At 46.6% G+C, this 19,552-nt stretch overlaps 1 protein-coding gene across 2 annotated transcripts in view; it reads right to left on the bottom strand.

Moving 5' to 3' along the window:
* Window positions 1–359: 359 nt before the first annotated feature.
* Window positions 360–19,552, bottom strand: part of Ano2 (anoctamin 2) — a 362,201-nt gene continuing 343,008 nt past the window's right edge. For both annotated transcript variants that reach the window (XM_075981962.1, XM_075981963.1), the window contains 5 exons: window positions 18,908–19,060; window positions 18,511–18,563; window positions 16,576–16,757; window positions 3,519–3,624; window positions 360–1,256 (listed from right to left, as the gene is read on the bottom strand). In XM_075981962.1, the coding sequence (XP_075838077.1) occupies window positions 984–1,256; window positions 3,519–3,624; window positions 16,576–16,757; window positions 18,511–18,563; window positions 18,908–19,060 (767 nt within the window). In that variant the 3' untranslated portion in view covers window positions 360–983. The remainder of the gene's footprint in view (window positions 1,257–3,518; window positions 3,625–16,575; window positions 16,758–18,510; window positions 18,564–18,907; window positions 19,061–19,552) is intronic.

Consider the following 19,552-nt stretch of genomic DNA (forward strand, 5'->3'; position numbering starts at 1 on the left):
TATTACCACCTGCTTCTTTCCATTGTTTATAGTCTTTCTGACCAGCCCCATGGATTGGCTCCGAGTGCACCCACACTTCCTGTGCTCCCACGCTTCCTGTTTTCTTTGCTCTACCTAGCATTTCTCCACTGCATTTACCATTATCTATTATGCTGCGCAACTGTTGGTTCATCCTCTGTCCCCAGACTGCAAGTTCCGTCAAACAGGAATTTTCTCTCTTTTGTTGTCTGCTTTACATGAACAAAGCTTGGCCTATAGGAGGAGAAAAGGAGAGAGAGAGAGGGTAGCAGAAGAGAAAAGAAAGGATAGAAGAGGGAGAGAGGGGAGAAGAAAAGAAACCAGGCATCCAGGACAAGAGATGAGTTTTTAAAAAGAATCTTTCCAATCATTTTATTTTAAATCTGAACTTGCATAAAAGGTGGCTAGTTGCATTGTATCCAAGCATCCTTGTCACTTGGACTTCAGATGAGCCCAGAAGGACCTTTGTTCCTCACTATCAGGTCCAGTGGCAACAGAATTCAGTCCTGTAACTTAATTTGCATTTTTCAGCCTTGTAGTGGCCACAGTCACAAGTATCTCCAAGAGGTTATTTTAAGGTGACAATAGGAAGCGGGTAGTGATCAATTATAGGGGTGCTAGGATGGATGGGGCCCTGACTATACTTCCTCCACCTAAAATGGTGGTGAAGTACAAGATAGGACCCCAGGGAATTCTGGGATGGAGAAACCCCAGTGGGGTACCAACTCCCCCAAAGGACACAGCTCAAAAGAGGACCTAAAAGAAACTTAAGCTTCCAGTTTCTGAGAAGCAGTGCCCGGTACGGTTCCCTTTCCTCCTGTGCGCTTTCGTTTTCCTTTCTGTAACTCTTCTTGGAGATCACGCACAAGCCAGTTCCCAGCAGAAGAGGAGCCATTGTGCTAGCTGAACACATGGTGTGCGCATACATTTTGCCTTGCCTGCCTCTTCTACCGCCAGCTGCGGGCTCACACGTTGGTGTGCTGGGACCCTGAGGATGCTATGCTGCCTGGCTGGCTTCGGCCGGAGGGTGCAGAGCTGGCTGCTCGGCTCCTCCTGCTCCGATCGCCACCACCCTGGCTCCTCTGGGTGGGCTCATCAGCCAGCTTGACCTTCTCATGCTCCTCCTTCAGGAAGAAGTCCACCAGCAAGCTCTTTTCTTTCTTGATCTGGTCGCTGATGTCCGTGGGGATATCAGGAATCATCCAGTCCACGAGGACGCTCAGGAACATCACTAGGTTCTGCCAAAACAAGAAAGAGATGTGAATGGTGAGGCTTGGCTTGGTTTGATTACACATGAGGTCACAAGTGGACATGAGCTCACCGCTGTCCACCCTGGCCCCTTTAGAGCGACCACCCTGATACTGAAGACTTGGTGAGAAAGAAAGGAACCAAACAGAATACTAGGCAACTCACTGGCTGAGTGATCTTTACCAGAGAGTCTGAGTGTCCTCTGGCGTCCTAACTGATAATGATGTCCCATTAGTAAAACTACCACAACTTCTACCTCCCTGGAGTGGCTGTCAGTAGTGATGAGTTAACAAGAGTCAAATAGTGACAATGGCAAGACATAGTAAGTGGCAGCTAGCTGGTGGGCCTTCCTTCCGGGAGACCCTGTAGCACACTGCTGCACCATCCACAGAGTGGCCTCACATGTCCTTCATCTTAACACTTCCAGGCTTGCTCTAGACTGGGGCTTCCAAGGAAGTGACCACAAAGCTCTAGACTGGAACCTCCGGGGAAGTGACCACAGAGCACAGTGGCCTCTGGAGGGCTGCGACTGTGACAGCTGCCCCCTTCATCTCCCCAGCTGTCTCTCTGTCTCCAATACCAGGGACCTTGGGTGTTTTTACCCACCCACCGCTCATAGTCTCCTCATTCTGCCGCTACCAGGGGCTCTGCTTCCAGACCTCTTTGGCTGATGCCAGGCTTTTGCATACACTTGCATGAAGTCCCCTGCTGAGTCACATCCCTGCAATGTACAGGTCACCTAGGAAAGCATTTCCTGGAAGCATTTTCCTCTGAGTGAATGACTGTCAGGCTACGGTGCCTGGTTTGGACCAATACAAGCCAGCATGTTCTAATTCTTGCTCATTTCTCAAGTTTGTCCTTCCCACACACTTGCCCAACACTTTCCTCAACCTGTGGTCATTTTCTGTTGTCTGCGAGCTACACACTTGTGTGTCTTCTCTTTGCCTTCCAGGAGACCAAAATAGTAATAGCCTTCATGGTCCTGGGAGCTCAAGGGAAGACTTTGAGAACAACTGCTTCCAGAGGCTCACTGGATTCAGAGTCCTTCTCTGCTCACTGCCAACGAGGTAAGAGACCTGCGACATGTGACATACGGGCAAGGGAGGAGATGGAGCTGGCGGAGGGGAGGGCAGCAGGGGGGTGTCTAGGCAAGCTTTCAAACATATCGCCTCATCTCGACAGAGGAAGAATAGCGTCTTCTTTAGGTGAAAGACAAGCTGGTGGGCTTCTCTACATCCTGGGCTGGAGTCTGAGGGGCAGGACACCCTAGAGCCCCCCAGAGACTTGCCTTCAGGGACTACAAAAGCCAAGGGAGCCGTAGAGAAAAGGATTTGGTTTTGTGCTCTGGCCTCTGCTCAAAGACCAGCAGGACCCTGAGTGGGAACTGGGGGCCCTGGAGCTCAGAGAATCTCAGCGACGCAATCGGAGCTGTGGCTATTGTTGAAGATAGGAATCACGGGCTCAAGTTTGCTATTCATTCCAGGGGTGGCGAGATGACTCTGCCGGCCCCTCCAACCAGATGTCTCCACGGTAAACAATGCTAACAAAGGAGAGACCCAAGAGCTCAGGAAGAAAGTTTCCGAACTTGAGCTCATTCTCAGGCTGACAGAAGGGATGTGCTGTTTGTCTGTCCCGGGGCTGAGACTCTGGTTTCAATAGTTCTACATTTTCTTTTCTCCTTCTCTGGTTTAAACGGGCAAGTGTCTCCACTCGGCAGCTTACTCTACATCTGTCCGATAACTTTACCCTGGGTTTTATTGATCTTTGGGCCAAGTCCACCCATTTGAGCAGCTCTCTCTGGGGAATCTTCCTGCTTTCCATTCCGTGCTGCCTGCCACATGTGAAGTTCCCTGGGCCATGGAGCACAAGTGGGCCTCTGTCTCCATCACCCTCTGTGCTTAGATTCAACCGACCATGGATCAAAAACAACAGACACCAAAATCGCACCGATCGGGACATGCACAGGCTGCGCTCATCAGTAGTTCCCAGATGAGACAGTCTGACACCTGCTCATGTTGAGTTTGCATCGCGTTAGTTATTACGTCATCTAGCAATGATCTAAAGTCTATGAGAGGATACTGGTGGGTTACATGCACATGTGGTGTCATTTCTTACAAAGGACTTCAGCACCCTTAGATTTGGGTGTCCCAGAGATACCAAGAGATGACTGTATTGTAAGCCTCTGGCACTATCACGGTCTTCACCTGGGCACCCTGCAGCCTAAACATCTTGTCGTCACCTGAACAACTCACCTGGAAGATGATCACAAAGGCCAGACGCGCAGAGAGAACAGACCAGTACTGCTTGGAAAACTCATATGGGTTCGGTGCCCAAGGTGGCTCTCGGTAATCCTTGAACCTGCCCAGGAAAGATAGGAGTGTTCAGGATGGGTGCAGACTGTGAGTTTGGAGAGATGGCTCAGCTGGTGAAGTCCTTGCTGCCCAGGCACGGGGGCCTGAGTTTGGTCCAACCAAAGGTGGGGGTGGTGGCATGTGATTGTCATCCCAGCACTGAGGAGGCAGAGACAGGCAGATTTTTCCTGGGACTTGTCAATCAATCTAGTGTAATTGGTGAGCCCCAGGTCCCAGTAAAAAACTCTATGTCTAAAAACCAAGATGGACGGTTCCTGAGGACCAACCTGAGGTTGACCTCTGGCATCCATATCATGTTCATAATATGCATCTACATACCCACATGTACCTGCACACACACACATTCACACATATACTTGCACACACACGCACATACACACATGTACCTGCACATACATACACACACACATACACACACATTCACATGTACCTGCACACACACACATACACACACATACCCACATGTACCTGCACACACACGCACACATACACACATGTACCTGCACACACACACACATACACACATGTGCTTGCACACACACGCACACATACACACACATGCCCACATGTACTTGCACACATGCACACACACATACACACACATTCACATGTACCTGCACACACACATACACACACACATACACACATGTACCTGCACACACACACATACACACACATTCACACATGTACCTGCACACAGCCACACAACTGCACACCATGTAAACATGAATGCACTAAATAGTTCAAATGGAAATATAAATAAACAGAATATACTGAAGTCAAGGAGATTCATCTACAGGTAAAATGGCAAGGTTTGAACAACAGATGAGCTCTTGGCTGTTAAGAGTTGGGAAATAGGAGATGGAGGGAAAATCCATAGCTCAACCAACAAATGTCTGTGGAATAAAAGAATCCAAGTCCACAAAAGTCAACCTGGGGATGGATTTTTCCTGTTCTCTCTCCCAGGCACCTCCTAAAGCTTCCGCTGATGTCAGGATATAGTTCCCAGAGGATTCTGCAGATAATGAGAGCAGCCTAGGTCCATGTGGCCGTCATGGCTTCCCATCATTCTGATAGGGGCTCCCAGATGCCTCATTCTGTTCTATGATCAGTCTCTGGATCCACGGAGATATAGGCACCAGAAGGTCGCACCAGAAGGTCACCCTAGGGTCCCCCTTAGCCAGAAGCTTTGAAGGTATCCTTGCTTCCCAGCTGTACCACTGAAGCCAAAGGAAAGGTGACCCAGCCCAAGATGAAGGTTGGGTGAGTTGGGGGATGGTTATAAATAACCGCCCTTAGTCAACAGTCTTTCTCATCAGTTGCCTTCGTGATCTATGCGTGTGCTTTATCAAACACCAATGCCTAAAGTGAGCTTCTCCCTCCTCGGACTCGCAGAGAAACTTCATGTTTTGTTTCCTGTCTCTGTCTTTTCACCCCGATTTTGCAATGAAATGTGCTACGGATATCTCATTTTCTAACCCTGGAAAAGTGACAGGGTTTGATATCAGCACTGGGACATCCACAGACCCATTTTCTTTATGGAATTCAATAAGGCTTTTCAATGAAAGTGCGAGAACCCCTAGAGTAAGAGTTGGAATGGCATCAGGCCCCCCAGCAGTGTGTGTGGCTGCTGAGGGAGGCAGAGTAGAGACCCTGCCCAGGGAAAGACATCATACATAAGACACACAGCATGGATGAGCACAAGAAAACACTTTTCTGCATGATTCTCTTGTCATCCTCCCAGTTTATTCATTCAGGTATCCCACATAGCATGGCAGGAACCTGGTGGACTCCCAGAATTCAAGTCTGTGGTCAGGAATTCACCGCCAGGAAGAGATGGAGGCAAGGTGAGGATGTAAGTCTGGCTGGATCCAGGCTAGTCCCTATTATCACAGAGCACCTCAGCAGCAGGTGAAGTTGGAGGTGAAGTTCATAAACAAAAGTTCTCTGGTTCCTTCCCTCGGCACCAAGGAACAATGGCCGTAAGAGGTCTACAGGTTTAGTACGATGGCTTCCGGCTTCCAAGGAGAGGCTAGAACATTTGAGGTCGAGGGAAAGCAATGTGTAACACAAAGACAAGGCCAGAGCAATGGAGTCAGTAACAGAATGAGCCAAGCTGCACGGCAGACACAGATCTTTCCACTAGCGCTTGGCCAGGGACCAGGAGCTTCCACCTCGCTGCCCTGCCGACTCTCCCACTACCAACAGCTGATCACAGCTGTCGCGAGCTTCAGTTGACATCTGGCTGAGAAGCAACGCTAACTGCAGCCCAGCAGAGCAAGGTATTCAGATCATCCCTGGCTGAGGACAGGAACAGGGAAACATTACACAGAATGTTTGCTAGTCGGGAAAGGGAGAGAGACGGCGGGAGGGGGGAAGGGAGGAAGGGAGAGATAGAGAGGAAGAAGGAAAGAGACAGAAAATCGGGGGAGAGAATGTGAGCCAATTGAATAAGATGTCTTGGGAATGAAGAAAAATCTTTCTAGACTTGCCTATTCTCCTCCTGTATGTAGAACAGTCTGCTCCTTTCCAGTTTTCTAGAGCGGGGTACCATCCCTGCCAGGGCTTGCCGTGAGGACATCCCTCCCCGGGCACAGCCCAGTCCCTCCGGCTGCACTGAAAGTCCATTTCTTCCCTTTCTTAGCTCTGGCTGGGAGGGAACAGCTGCTCCCTGAGCTTGGTATGAGAGCCACTGCTTACTCCTCCCCTTCCAGTCTGAAAAGAATCCATAAATAATCGAATTCGGCTTCCAACTCTGCTACTAACTTACCACAGCTTTTAGGACTGTCTCTTTGCCCTCCCCTGGTGTCCAAAACATGTTTTGAATCTAACAGGCATATTCATCGGATGGAGGATGTGGGGTGGTGGGGATGGCGGGGCCTGCACAGAGGTCTGTCCAGAAAGAGTGCCCTGAGAACCGCTCTACGCAGATAAGGAAAGGGTGACTCTGTTCTTTGGTACTGAAGCCACAGCATGGAAAATAGTGGTGGGGAGCTTAACGCGCTTAACATCGGCCGACGTTCCTCTTTCTTGACCTACAGTCAAGAAATGAGTGGATATATATATTATCTAAATGAATATGACACAAAACCTAAACTTTATTGTACGCAATAAATCAATAGCTTGCTCTAGCTTACCCTAACTCACCCTCATCCCTTCCTCCATCCTTCCCATTCTGTTCTGTTCCATTCTTTCCAAAGGCTGTTTGTGACCCACTGAAGTGATTTCACAATCTGCTAATGAACCGTGATTCATCATTTGAAGAGCACAGATTCCAGTAAGCTTGGGCCACTGGATACATAATGAGTTGTTTACATGCCAATGTAAGTTAGCGTTACGTAATTTTTTTTTCTTGAAATTTGATCCTAAGAAGTCAGGCTTATCAAATGTTTTCTCTAAGTAACTAGAAGGCACTCGCTAAACAAAGAGACAGTTAGCTTTAAGAATAGAAGTATCTTCAAAAGGCAGGTGGCTGATGGGCCTCATTGTTCGCACTGTTGAGGTAGGATCTGTGGTGTTTGTTTTGATTTTAAAATCTAGTGCTCAGCTCTGAGGGAAGTGTGTGTTTTGGAGACACCAAGTGAAGGTTTGAATACCGCTTCCAGTACCAAAATCCTCCTTGACTGTTCCGTAAGCGCCCAGCTCTTAAAGGCTTGGTCCTCTGTGTTGCTCTATTGGAAGGTGGTGGAACCTTAAAGTCGCGAGGCTCAACTGGAAATCTTTTGGTTAAACGGGGTATGAAAAAGGTTGTAAAACCTTTGTTCCTTCTCTTCTTCTCTCTTGCTGCCTCCACTATCTGCACCTTACCTTTCATGGTGTTTCCTTGACACAGACCCAAAGCAAAACTTCCGAAAAAAGTCAAATGCCCAAACAAACTTTCTATCTTTATAAGTTGCTCATCTCAGGTTTTTTTTTTTTTTTACAGTGACAGAAAGATGACTAACACAGTCTTCATACAAGTTACTCCGTGTCCTGACACCCGCTGTCCTCATCCACATTAGCCTAAGCCTTCTTTCCCCACGTTGCTAAGCATCAACTTAAAGAATTCGGTAACTGCCTGGTCCATCAGAGGAAACCACCCAGTGCAGGCTGAGTGTCCCTTACTAGAAGGGTTGCAGATTGCAGAATTTCTTCTTCCTATTTTGGAATGCTTGCTTACGTTTAAAAGGCATCTTGGGGATGGGACTGGAAGCAAAATCATGTCGCTCACTGATGATTCATGCACAAGACTGAAGATAGTTTTAGGTACTGCCCTTGACTCGTGGCACTCATGAGCAAAGTTTGTAGGGTTCAGTTTTCCACTTGCTATGTAATATTAATACAAATCATTCCACACTTCTGTGAGTTTCATATTTTGGATTTGTGGACTGGGGATACTGACCTGCAAGAGCCATTTTTTTCTCATTTTGCTGAAGATGACTTATAACTTAAGACACCTCTCACAACTTTCTCCAGTCATCCTGGCTTCCGGGAAAGGTTTCTGAAACTCCAGCCCCAGACCCAATGACCATCAGAGGATCTGGACACTGGCAGACACAGGGCCCTTCTCTGGGATTACATTCAGGTAAGGGACACACATAGGAGAGGCTCTGGCTAATGGAGGAGGCCCTGAGACCCGGGAAGCACAGCTTTTTTTCTATCATCTCCCATGACCGCCAACACCTGACAATCTCCCTTGGGCAGCATTGGTTTCCCAACATTCCCATGAGCAGCCACAACGCCAGTGAACTCGCTTATCTGCTTAGCTTCCTGTATTTGTTGGATGTCTGCCTCCCCCCCACCAAGGAAAGCAAAAATTTAACTTCAGACATATCAACTAGAGACACTCACCCCTCCTCCATTTCTCCTTTATTCTCCTGAGGATTTAATGTTATTTTTGAGAGCTGCTTTCTAGTCTTCCAAGAAAGACAGACTTTCACTCTTGAGACGACTGGGTCATCCAAACAGGACACGTGGGATTGGAGTGTCTCTGCCACCACATGAGTCAGGTGTGTTGTGTCTCTGAACCTTAGGGTTCTACTCAGAGAAAGGAACAGAGACAATGTGCCCCAGAGGGCTGAGGACACAGAGGGGGACACCTGCTCTCCCAGGCCAAGCATGGAAACATGTGTACCAGTGTGCATGCATACTCGCTGTTAAAGGAAGACAGTGAGAATTTAATAAGACAGCATAGCAAATATGATTTCTAGATGCTTGCACACAAAATAATGGACACAGAGGAATCTCCTGGGAGATAAAGTCTAGGGTGGGGCTTTGAAGAGTGGCTTTTTCCTTTCATACACAGATAGGTGCACACGGAATTATTTTCATAAGAAAGAAGTTCATAGAATTTTCTGCAGGGATGGGGATGGAATCCAGTGCATTCCAGGCAAGTGCTCTATTACTGAATTATATCATAACCACAGAGGAGCATACGTTTAAAATGGTATAATCACTCGCAATACTCAGTTGACTCCAATATGTTTTATACTGAGATTTCAAGAGCAAAATTAGAGTGTTAACTTTAACTGACTTAATGGACAGGCCTCCACATAACAAGCGAAACTGGTATTTTTTTTAAAAGCCAACTTTTCATTTCAGTTCTAAAATTACATTAATTCTATTCTGTGAAAAAATTACATGGATGGAGTTAAAGTTGAACATTACCTGAAGAAATAAGGTTCCCATTAGCTCAAATATGTTTCATTGTTATAAAACAAGCCCATGAAACCGCAATGTCAAGGTTCTGCAGTCTCAGCTATGTTGGAGAAATAGAAAAACGGGAGAGGTTGGAAGATGTCTGGGCTTGCACAGAAGTTGAGGTGGAGGTGGGACAGAACTGGAGCAGTGATGCGCAGTGTTCCCAGTTTTTGTAGGGCTGTATGCATATATCACATGAACCGTTAGATTTATTTTTGAAAAGCCCTTATTTTCACAGGCGTAGAAACTGAGGCCCTGTTACTTTGTTTTCTCACCACCAGGACAGAGGTCACTTCAGAAAGAAAGGACCCACAGTGGCTCACAGTTCAGTGTGGTGGGAGGATGGCTGTAGGAACTTGTTCATGTCTAATCCTGTGAGTACATAGAAACTGGACAGGAAATAGGGCAGGACTATCAGCCTCACAGCTCAGTGACCTACTTCTCCCAGAGATGCCCCAACTCTCAGGAGTTTCACAACCTTCCATAACAACACCAGTGGCCAGGTACCAGGCCTCCAAGTGCATCTGCGGGGGCACATCTCACATCTGAACCAAATCAAATGCATAGAAAGAGAGGGAAGAGAGAGCCCCGGCTCAGGAGTCCCCATTCTCTTTCCATCCTCACCTAGAGGGTAGTCAGGGACTGTGAGATCTGCCACAACTGTGGACACACAGAGCTGCTGAAGAGGAGGGGGGAGCCGAAGCCACACTGAGGGAGGGGGCTGCTAACCCGCCCTCAAGAGAAACTTTTTCTGAGATAAAGTGTTAGCTCCATAATGAATCAGTTAGTGGATGCCTTTCTTGACTCCAAAGAGTGGTGTGAAAAAAAAATTTTTTTAAATAGCCCCACTAGAATTCAATTTCATATTAATGCTGAAACAATTATGCACGATACTTTCAGACCATCTGAGCTGCTTTAAAAATGCCTTCTGAAAGCGGCTTGTGGCAGAGGAAAACAAGTAGAGGCAATTAGGAGCTGATGAGAACCGTGTCAATCCAACAGTTGGGAAAGATCAGGGAGCTGACACCTGGGAGAGCCGACCAACTCTGGTGTCACCATGGGGCAGATGCAAGGCAGCCACAGGCTGAAGGGAACACACCTCTTCAAAGGCTTTGCGCGGGACCTTGGGAATATGGAAGTGCTTACGCCCAGCAGAGAAGCCTAGCAGGAGCCAATTGAGGGTGCCTACTTCTGCATGGTCAACACCTCCAAACAGTGCAGCTGGGGTGATGGTGCCCATGTGTGTTCTTGCCCTGGTGAACTCCCTATTTCCTTCCTGCTGAGCCAGGAACTGAGATACTATTCAGGCTCCAGGGCATGGTGACTGCTTGACCTTGTCAAATGCTCACGAAGCAAGCCGGACTCCTGACATCTTGAGATTGATTAGGGGCAGCCGTGCTGGAGCAGGTCAATAGCTGACGTGAGAACGTCTCCAGAAATACTAGGGTGGCCTCTCAAATCTGCAAGTGGGTAGCCAAAGACGTGTCTTCATGTTTACCACAACCTTTAAGACCACTATCCCTGATAAGCTTGGGTTGGAGACCAAGACCTCAGTTTTATGCGACCATATTTCAGAGATTACTGATGGTTGATAATAAGAAGGGCCATCAAGTTCCCAAGACTGTTTGCCAGAAAATCAATGTAAACTTCATTTCCTGATGCAGAAGCAATCATAAAGTTGGGCTCCAGGGCGAGAGATACGCATCTGACTCTCAACAGTGTTTATCTCACTTTAGCTACCATATTCATATTCTCTCTCCCTCTTTTCCTCCCTCCCTCCCTCCCTCCCTACTGTCTCTCTCACACACACACACATTAGGTAGATATTTCCATCAATAATTCTTAAATCTGTTTGACATACTATACCTATATCATATGCCAACCCTGTTCCCTAGACATCACTTATATCTGAATAAGGCACCTCATCTTCAATGTTCTCCAGTCACCTTAACTGTACACCCAGACAACACCCCGAAGACTCCACACACATCACTGTGACCAACAGACTCTGGATCTGACGTCCATTTTCCCTTCACTTGCTAGCCTCTCCTCTTGGACACAGTGATCTTCGTGCTCCTCCTTCGCCACCCAGCACCCCCTTTGGCACTGCATTCTCCACCGTTGTCACCCTCATCCTGTTCACTAACCAGACTGGCTCTGCCATATGAATGTGGCGTTCCCACAAAACCATTCGTAAGCCAGACAGAACAGCCCATACCTGTAATCCACGCTTTAAATTTTTTTTCTCAATATGGAATAACAGTTATTACAAAAAGCTTGCCAGTAAATAGCGTCGTGCAGCAAAACTAACCAGACACAAAAATCTATGCATCTCAATGAACTTCTATACAGTACAGCTATTCTGAAGCTGCCGAGCTTCATATTTGATTTCACACTTTCACTATTAAATATACTTGTATGCACATATTGACTATCCAAAAATGCAAGATTGTGTCTAAGTTAAAACTCAGTAAATAATTAGCTTTATATCCTATTCTGTGACACAAATGTCCATGCTCTTTTGAGGGAGGAGGAGGCAAAGGGATGAGTTCAAAGCCAGCCTAGGATACATCATGACTTAGCCGTCCAGAGTTACACAAGACCCAATCTTAAGCAAACAAACAGACAAATCAAAGCATAAAATAGATGATTCCTGTGGCTACTGCATCCCTCTTCTTTGCGTTTCATCTCCTTTGAATGCTTCGCCCAAACGTTTAACTCTGAGTGAGATGCAGGGCTGCCCCTGCAGTGACGTCACTGGAGGTCACTAGAGTGGTATTTCGATCACCTGTTCACAGCTCACCTGCTTCATCTGGACTTCCTGATAGCACTATGTGGTGTTCTGTAGTGCAGAACCTGTATCAGGGTTTCAAACTCATTCGCACAATGATCCCACTATCCTCACTGGCACTGAACCTGGCTGATCCAAAGGTCATTCCGGACTGATCTTAGGGTGACCTGTTTCTGCACGTGCATTCTCTTGGCAGAGGCATAAATCACACCTCTTACATATGTTCTTACTGGTGATTCTGTCACTCACTGGCAACATGCTTCTTTTATTAAATCTTTCTCTCTAACTCTCTCTTTAGTGTGTGTGTGTGTGTGTGTGTGTGTGTGTGTGTGTGTGTTCTCAGGAGTACAGAAAGCAGTCTGTGATGACAGTCCTTGCTTTCCCTCCATCTTCTTTGAGATAGGGTCTTTCGTTCAGCACTGTGTATACCCAGCTGGCCGGCTGACTGGTCCGTGGAGATCCCTTTGTCTGTGCCTACCATCTTCCTGTAGGAGCATTGGGATTACAGGTGCACACTACTAGGTTGGGCCTTGTGTGGGTTTTGGAGATCTCAATTAAGATCCTCATACTTGCATGGCAACACCTTTACCCTCTGAGCCATCTTCTCAATCTCGGAGTAATTATAAAAAAAGGTAATATAACACCAGGGTTTCACCTACTTACACAGAAACTCTGAAGAGACTATTAGAGCTTCGTGCATAACTAGCTGGGAAACCCAGAGACTTTAAGGCAAATGCAGGAAGCTTAGCCCTGCATCTGCTGACTCGTGTCTTAACAATCCTTTGGGGTCCTGAGCCTTTGCAGGATGGACTGAATGGAAGGATGTCGACTTGATTCGTCATGGCAACTGATACCAGTTATGTGGAGCTTGAAAACACAGTAGCATTGACTAGAATGGAGGTGGGAGACAGAGAAAGATTAGATTTAGATTTGTTGGATGGAATTACCTTGTCCAGAATGACACCTACCCTCAGCTTCCAGTGTGGAGACATTAAAGTCACTGGTGTTTAGAAAACATGACTGTTACTGGGCAATCGCCAGTCAGGGGGAAGAAAGACCCATAGTGCTCTATGGCAGACAGGTGCTTTTGGATCTGGAAGACACAGATGGCATTAGCCTTGGCTCTAACCACATAACAACAGCAATCTGCACTCTTGGAAAAACGTGAGCTGAGCTTTAGGTCTTTAATATTAGAAGAATTCCCAGGCTTTCAAAGTCTTACCAGTTTCTTTTGATTCTTCTCTTTCTTATTTTCTTGTGTGTGTGTGTGTGTGTGTGTGTGTGTGTGTGTATGTGTGTGGTAGACTGAACAATAAAACAAGATTGTTTCCACAACTACTTCCAGTTATTAAAATGATTTTGTGATCCACACTTTTAAGGGCCCGTTTGTTTTGTGCAAATCCGAATCCTTTGACTAACTGACTTCGTGGGCAACACTAAAGCAGACCCAGATTCCACTAGAAGCATCTTGCAGTTCAGGCACAGACTCTCCACTCTAGAGAACTTGATTTTTGGAGCCACACACCCAAATCCAGCACCATGGACAGACAGTCTGGCAAACCAGCCAGATACAGCGGCCTGGGCAGTGCCTGGTGTAGGAATAAATCCACATGAACAGGACCTCTGAGGGCTGGGCACTTTGTAGACCCAGATACAAAAACCCTGGAATCTATGTTCATATAAATGAATGGATATGCCCACTTGTCTGCTGGGGGCCTGGTCGTTGCTATTTCATCTTTTTTTGCTTGGCTACAGTTAGGGTTCTAAGTTGAGAATGGCCATCTATTTAAATCAGAGGTCAACAATCTGTCTGGGCTGGGATAACCAAATTGTCTCATCACAGGGTCTCAGACTGTGGATCTGAGCTTAAGCATCTCTCGTAGGAAAGTCTGGCTTTGAGTCCCAAGGGGAAGGCGTGAGTCTGTGCCCACTGTTTTGTGTACACTGAGATTCCAATCTCACGATAGAATATCCACCCTCAAAACAAGCAAACAGTGTCGGTGGGAGGAGGAGCATAAGCTAGTGTAGTCTCTATGGAAATCAGTACGGGGTACCTCAAAAAAAGAAAATAAAACTACCAAGCAGTCTAGTTTTGCTGCCATGTGTACATCTCCAAAGCAACCCAAGTGAGCACACCATAGAGACAGATGCATAGCCATACGTTTTCGAGACAGGATCTCACTATGTAGACCAAGCTGACTTTGAGTTCACAGAAATCCACTTGCCTCTGCTGGGATTAAAGGCAATGCCACCATGCCAGGCTTTGGATGTTTGTGTTTATCACTGCTCTATTCCCAATGATGAAGAAGTGGCATCTGCTTAGATGCCCATCAACTGATGAATGACTCTGTCTCTGTCTCTCTCTCACACACACATACACACATACATACATATAAACACAGATATACACATAAATACACACACATATACACACACACACATACACACACACACATGGGCATTTGCATTCCACCATAAAGAATACTGAAGCTGTGCCATTTATAGAAAAATGAATGGTTAGAAACAGAGATCATCAGGTCAAAGGAAGCAAATCAGTCTCAATAAGCTAAGTACCAGAGGCTTCTTCTCACACACACAGATTCTATAATTGTTTTAAATGACATGAAACTAGAAAGGGGACTATTTGGAAGAGGGAGACCAGTGGGAGAGGAAGAAGAGACAACTAGGGAAATAAGAGGATAGGATGGCCAAAGTACATATGAATATATATAATATTTATTTATATTAAATATCATATTAATATATAATATTAAATATTTTATATTTAAATATAATAGTAAATATATAATATATTACATATAATATACACATTATAGAATAAAACACTGTTTTAGCTAATTCATGTATGCTTTTAAGAAAAAGAAAAGGAGGCCTCTGCTTTGGCAGGGGCACTGGTAAATGAAAACTTATAAAAATAAGACATGGCTAGAGGGTGGCCTGAGCAAGCCCCTGGCAGCCCCACAGCATCTCCCCCTGGCCTCTTATTCTGGGTGTTATTCCACATTTTCAGTAGATGAGGTGTGGTTTTTAACCAAGGCTTGACTGGGATTGCCTTGTGACAGGATATAAGAAGGATCAAACAAGACATCCCCCTCTGCTCCCCTGTCCTCAGCATTCCTAGAGAAATCACCAAGAGCTTTCCATATCTTGACTTCAAAGATTCCTGAAGTGGTGTCTTTCAACTACCTCTTCTCAATGCCAGCTTAGGAAATAGCCAGGAGGTAGGTGAAAACCACTGCTTAGGTTTCCGAACATCGTTGGCAATGCAACGTGACTGACATCAAACTCAGCACATACGGGTGCTAGTGACAGAAAGGTATAGAGCTAGACAGTGGGGGTTTTAATTGAGCACATTTTGGAAGATAGTAATGGCAACTAAAAGATGTTTCGGAGCCCCTGGAGTTGTATGGGCCAAAATGCTGGGTTTGGATAGCATGAAGAAAACATGAAAAGTTGGGCTATCTGGCACCATCTTCAATGTGATAAGATCATGTCATATGGATCCTTTTACTGTCCTGACTGCACTGAGATTCTAATCTCACCATAGTCAGAATCCCACCATAGATCTTAGAAGATCAGCTTCTAGAACCTTCCCTGACATATCAAGACAACCCCAGTTTCCCAGCCATGCCCAGACTCAGCCTCCCTCCTCTGTTTATCACCACGAACTCTTCAGCATACCATGTGGAAAAAAAAAAATCTCATCTCGCTTCCTCTTAATTCCTCTGTGACTCTAGTCCACGCCCAGCACGGGTCACATCTCAGTGATGTGCATCCTAGCTGCCTCCTTATGTTCTGCAAACACCAGTCCATCTTCCTCTCTGAAACTGCGTCGGTTCCCTAAACATGCGCTTTGTGTGAGTGATTCTCTGATGATAAGAGAATGCCTTCTTATCATATCACATTGTGGATGCTGGAAGATTTCACAGCTTCCGGCGTGTTCTTCATGCTATCCAACTTTAGCATCTTGGCTTACATGACCCTGGGAGTTCTGACATAACCTCATACCTTTTCCCAGTACTCTCTTCTCAAATGCCCTCCTTAGCTGAACCCCCACTGTCGGGCTCCAGGCTAGAGCATTTCGCCTTTCTGACACTCAACTCCTTACGGCCTATCCAGGAAGCTATCTTTTCTACTCTAGACTCTTGTCATCTCCATGTCATCTTTAAATAGCCATTGTGCACATGGGTCCTCATGTAATTCCTTGTGATGATTGGCTTTGTTATTTCCTATCTTTGACAAGTTCAAAGTTAGGTAGCACTTGATCTGCTCTGCAGCACCTATCAAAGGCACTTAATAATAATTACTGATTCAATTAAGTAAGTTCATAACAACTGGGGACGAATAGGAGACGGAGGGAAAAAAGAATGAACACCCCCCCACCCAAGCTCCTCTAAGAAACTCTTTGGACCACTGCCCTGGCCCTCCTCCCCCACGCTATTTTACCTGCAAAACTGAACCTCCTGGTCGAACTGTGAGTTTTCTGGCTGTGTTCCCTCCTTCAGCTGGCTGACGTTGAAGAAGGAGAGGGTGTGGTTCACAAAGCCATGTAGGGTCCCATTGTGACTATAGGAGTACTGGTACACAAGGCGGGGGATAAAGTCGGAGGTGACAGCGATGACAAAAGCCTAGGGGACAGAATCACAAGCATTGAGGGCTGGTGTGAATGGGTGGCGCCTGGAAGACACAGGGGTCATGTGACTGAGGGATGTCCACTTCGGGGTACACCATGAGAAGGAGCTACAAGGGTTGACGTGGAAGCATCTATGGTATACCCAAGCACCTGTCCCTAAGTTCATACAACCACAGTTCTGGACAGAGGAAATGACATCATCGGTCTGCCTCTAACTGGGACTGACATTGTTGTTGGCTGAGCCAAAACAGAGTTCAAAGTCTTCTGAGAAAGTCCCTTGTAATGATGAAAGTGGCCCTGGCAGATTGGGCAAGGGAGCTGGAGGCTGTGTACATCTGCCCTGAAGGACACTAAAGGGCCAGGAACATGGTTCCACAGTTGCCATCTCAATCAGATTGCCATCTCTAGACATTTTGCAGTGTCTGGTGCAATAGAAGCTGTTCCTTTATTCTTCTTTCAAAAGGGGAGAGACGGAAGGGGAAAGGCACAGGTCCTGCTAGATGGGTCATACACAGCCCACACAGTATCTGGGAAGTCTTGAGTGTTCTACAAATGGCCAAGAGTAAGCTGAATGCAGGTGAGCGATTGTATGTTTGGATGTGGAGTTACTTTCTGCAAAGAGAACCTTAAATCTTTGTGGCAGCTGTTTATACTATATTCTGCACCAACAACTACAGCCCCTTCAAATCTGCTTTCGGTATTTTTTTCTGAGCGTGTATATGTAAGTGGGGCATACCCATATTTGAAAATTAATAACTCACTTGTGATTGTCATAACTGCGGTTTACTGAGCACTTGTCTGTCCTTCCATTATCCCGCCTCCTTTTTAGAATGAGCCTACGTGGTCAATGTGATTCCTATGCTCTGTTGTTTTGATGAGTAAGCAAGACTTAAGAGAGGCCAGGGAAGCAAAATGCCCTGTCACTCTGATGCACAGATAGAAAGTATCGAGCACGTGGCTCAGAGTAATTGCTGACCCCTTTCCGATTGTGCGTGGTTTCTAGGCATGAAAACGGGTGCTTTCTACATTGAGGTATTCAACCTGCAGTGGACTGAATCTCCCTTGCCCCACGACTCTTGATCATTTATGGGCAGGTATCAAGAATCCAGGTGAGAACATGAACTATGTCTCTAGATATATACCTAGCTGGCTGCTGCTTTCTTAGGGGAAACAGCAAGAGGAGGTCCTGTCTGGCTATGGTCTATCCAGGGTATGAAAGCAAAGGAATTTCTCTGCATGTATACAAGTCTGTCGAGGCAGCTAAGAGGGTTCCACCAGGTAGGACCTCCTTTCTTCCTCATCTTAAATTAACCTACAGGCTGCCCAAGACCACAAAGGTGATCAAGACTTTGCACTGAGGATATGGGGGAAGCATGATTAGGAATCGCAACCCAGGCAACATTCCAGGCTCTGTTTAACAAAAGGGTAGAGACAGAATGGAAATAGGAAGATGTGTCAATTTCTTTCTTCATTATTCTTGGCTCCAAGGGAAGATCTGCTTTTGGCTTTTAAGGCCAAGGCATACGGTCAGATGGACAATTGTCTTTCTCTTACTGAAATGAAAAGTGAAATCTCACTGCCAGGCAACAGGCTGCAAGGTCCCAGTGTGCCAGGAAGCAGGAGTCTGTCTAAAACAAAGCTCCTGATGGGAAAAGCTGGGAAGTAATGGGATTGGTTCCTGCTTCGAAGGCCGGGCTCTCTAGAAGCAACTCCCATCCAGCTAAGGCATCCTGAATGCAAGCACTTACATTGATGATGACAGAGAACTTGCCAATTCCAGAGAGAATGTCAAACCAAATTCCTGTAAGACAGAAGTGCAGGCATCGCTGGTTAGTTCTGCCCTTGGCTCAGAGACAGCAAAGCCATGGAATGGAGTGAAATTCTGTAGGCAAGTTACCTGGGAAGCCTTTCTGTCCTCCTCCCAGAACTGGGCTTGCACAGAAAAGCTTAGGGTGGCCCTATCTGAAAGCTAAGGGAACAACTGGGGGTACTTAATATACCGTCCACAGGCCTCCCCAGGTTCAAGATTGGGAGCAAGGCATAAAGAAAGGAGGGCTGTGCCAGCCTCCTGAACTCTGCAAGGCACGTGGTGGGTGGAGTCACACCAGGGGGTGGGGCATGCCAGGCCTCTAAGGGGGTACATACCAATATCTTTGGTCCTCACAGCATCTGGGCGTCTCAACTCTGTAACGAACTTCTTTGCATCCAGCCGCACCTCGATGACGTTGTTGAGGAGGGCAAACACTGGCGCCAGTGGGAAGGAGGCCACAAAGAGGGTGACAAAACCAAACTGGATGACTAGGAGAGATCATGCAGGAGCGCATCAGCAGGGAACTGTGGGTGTGAACAGTCATCTCTACTCTGTGGTCCCAAGTCCGCTCTATCAGGTTCCTGCCTGCCTGCACTCTGGACTTCCTTCTCACCGCTGCAGCCAGGGCCAGGGATGCCACTCCAAGTCAAAGCTCGAGATTAGGCACAGCAGGCAGAATAAAGAGATACATGACAGGGACTCCCCCCTTCCACCACTGCAAGCTAATCATATGTGGCTAACTTACGGGTTGGTAAACTCTGTAAAGGGCTAAAGAGGAAAGATATTGAGATCCATGGTCTGTCTTGTCTTGTCATAGCAACTCACTTCTGCCATTGTTCGCAGCCATGGCTGTGCTCCCAATAAAGCTTTATTTACAAAAGCAGTCTACAAAATAGGCTGAAATTGGCCCTTGGCTGTGAGTTGCCAGCCCTTAACATAGCTTCAAAAACTACTCCCCAAAGTTGGATCCCCCTTTTTTT

Source organism: Microtus pennsylvanicus, chromosome 8, assembly GCF_037038515.1.
Source record: "Microtus pennsylvanicus isolate mMicPen1 chromosome 8, mMicPen1.hap1, whole genome shotgun sequence".
In the NCBI taxonomy this organism is placed as follows: domain Eukaryota; kingdom Metazoa; phylum Chordata; class Mammalia; order Rodentia; family Cricetidae; genus Microtus; species Microtus pennsylvanicus.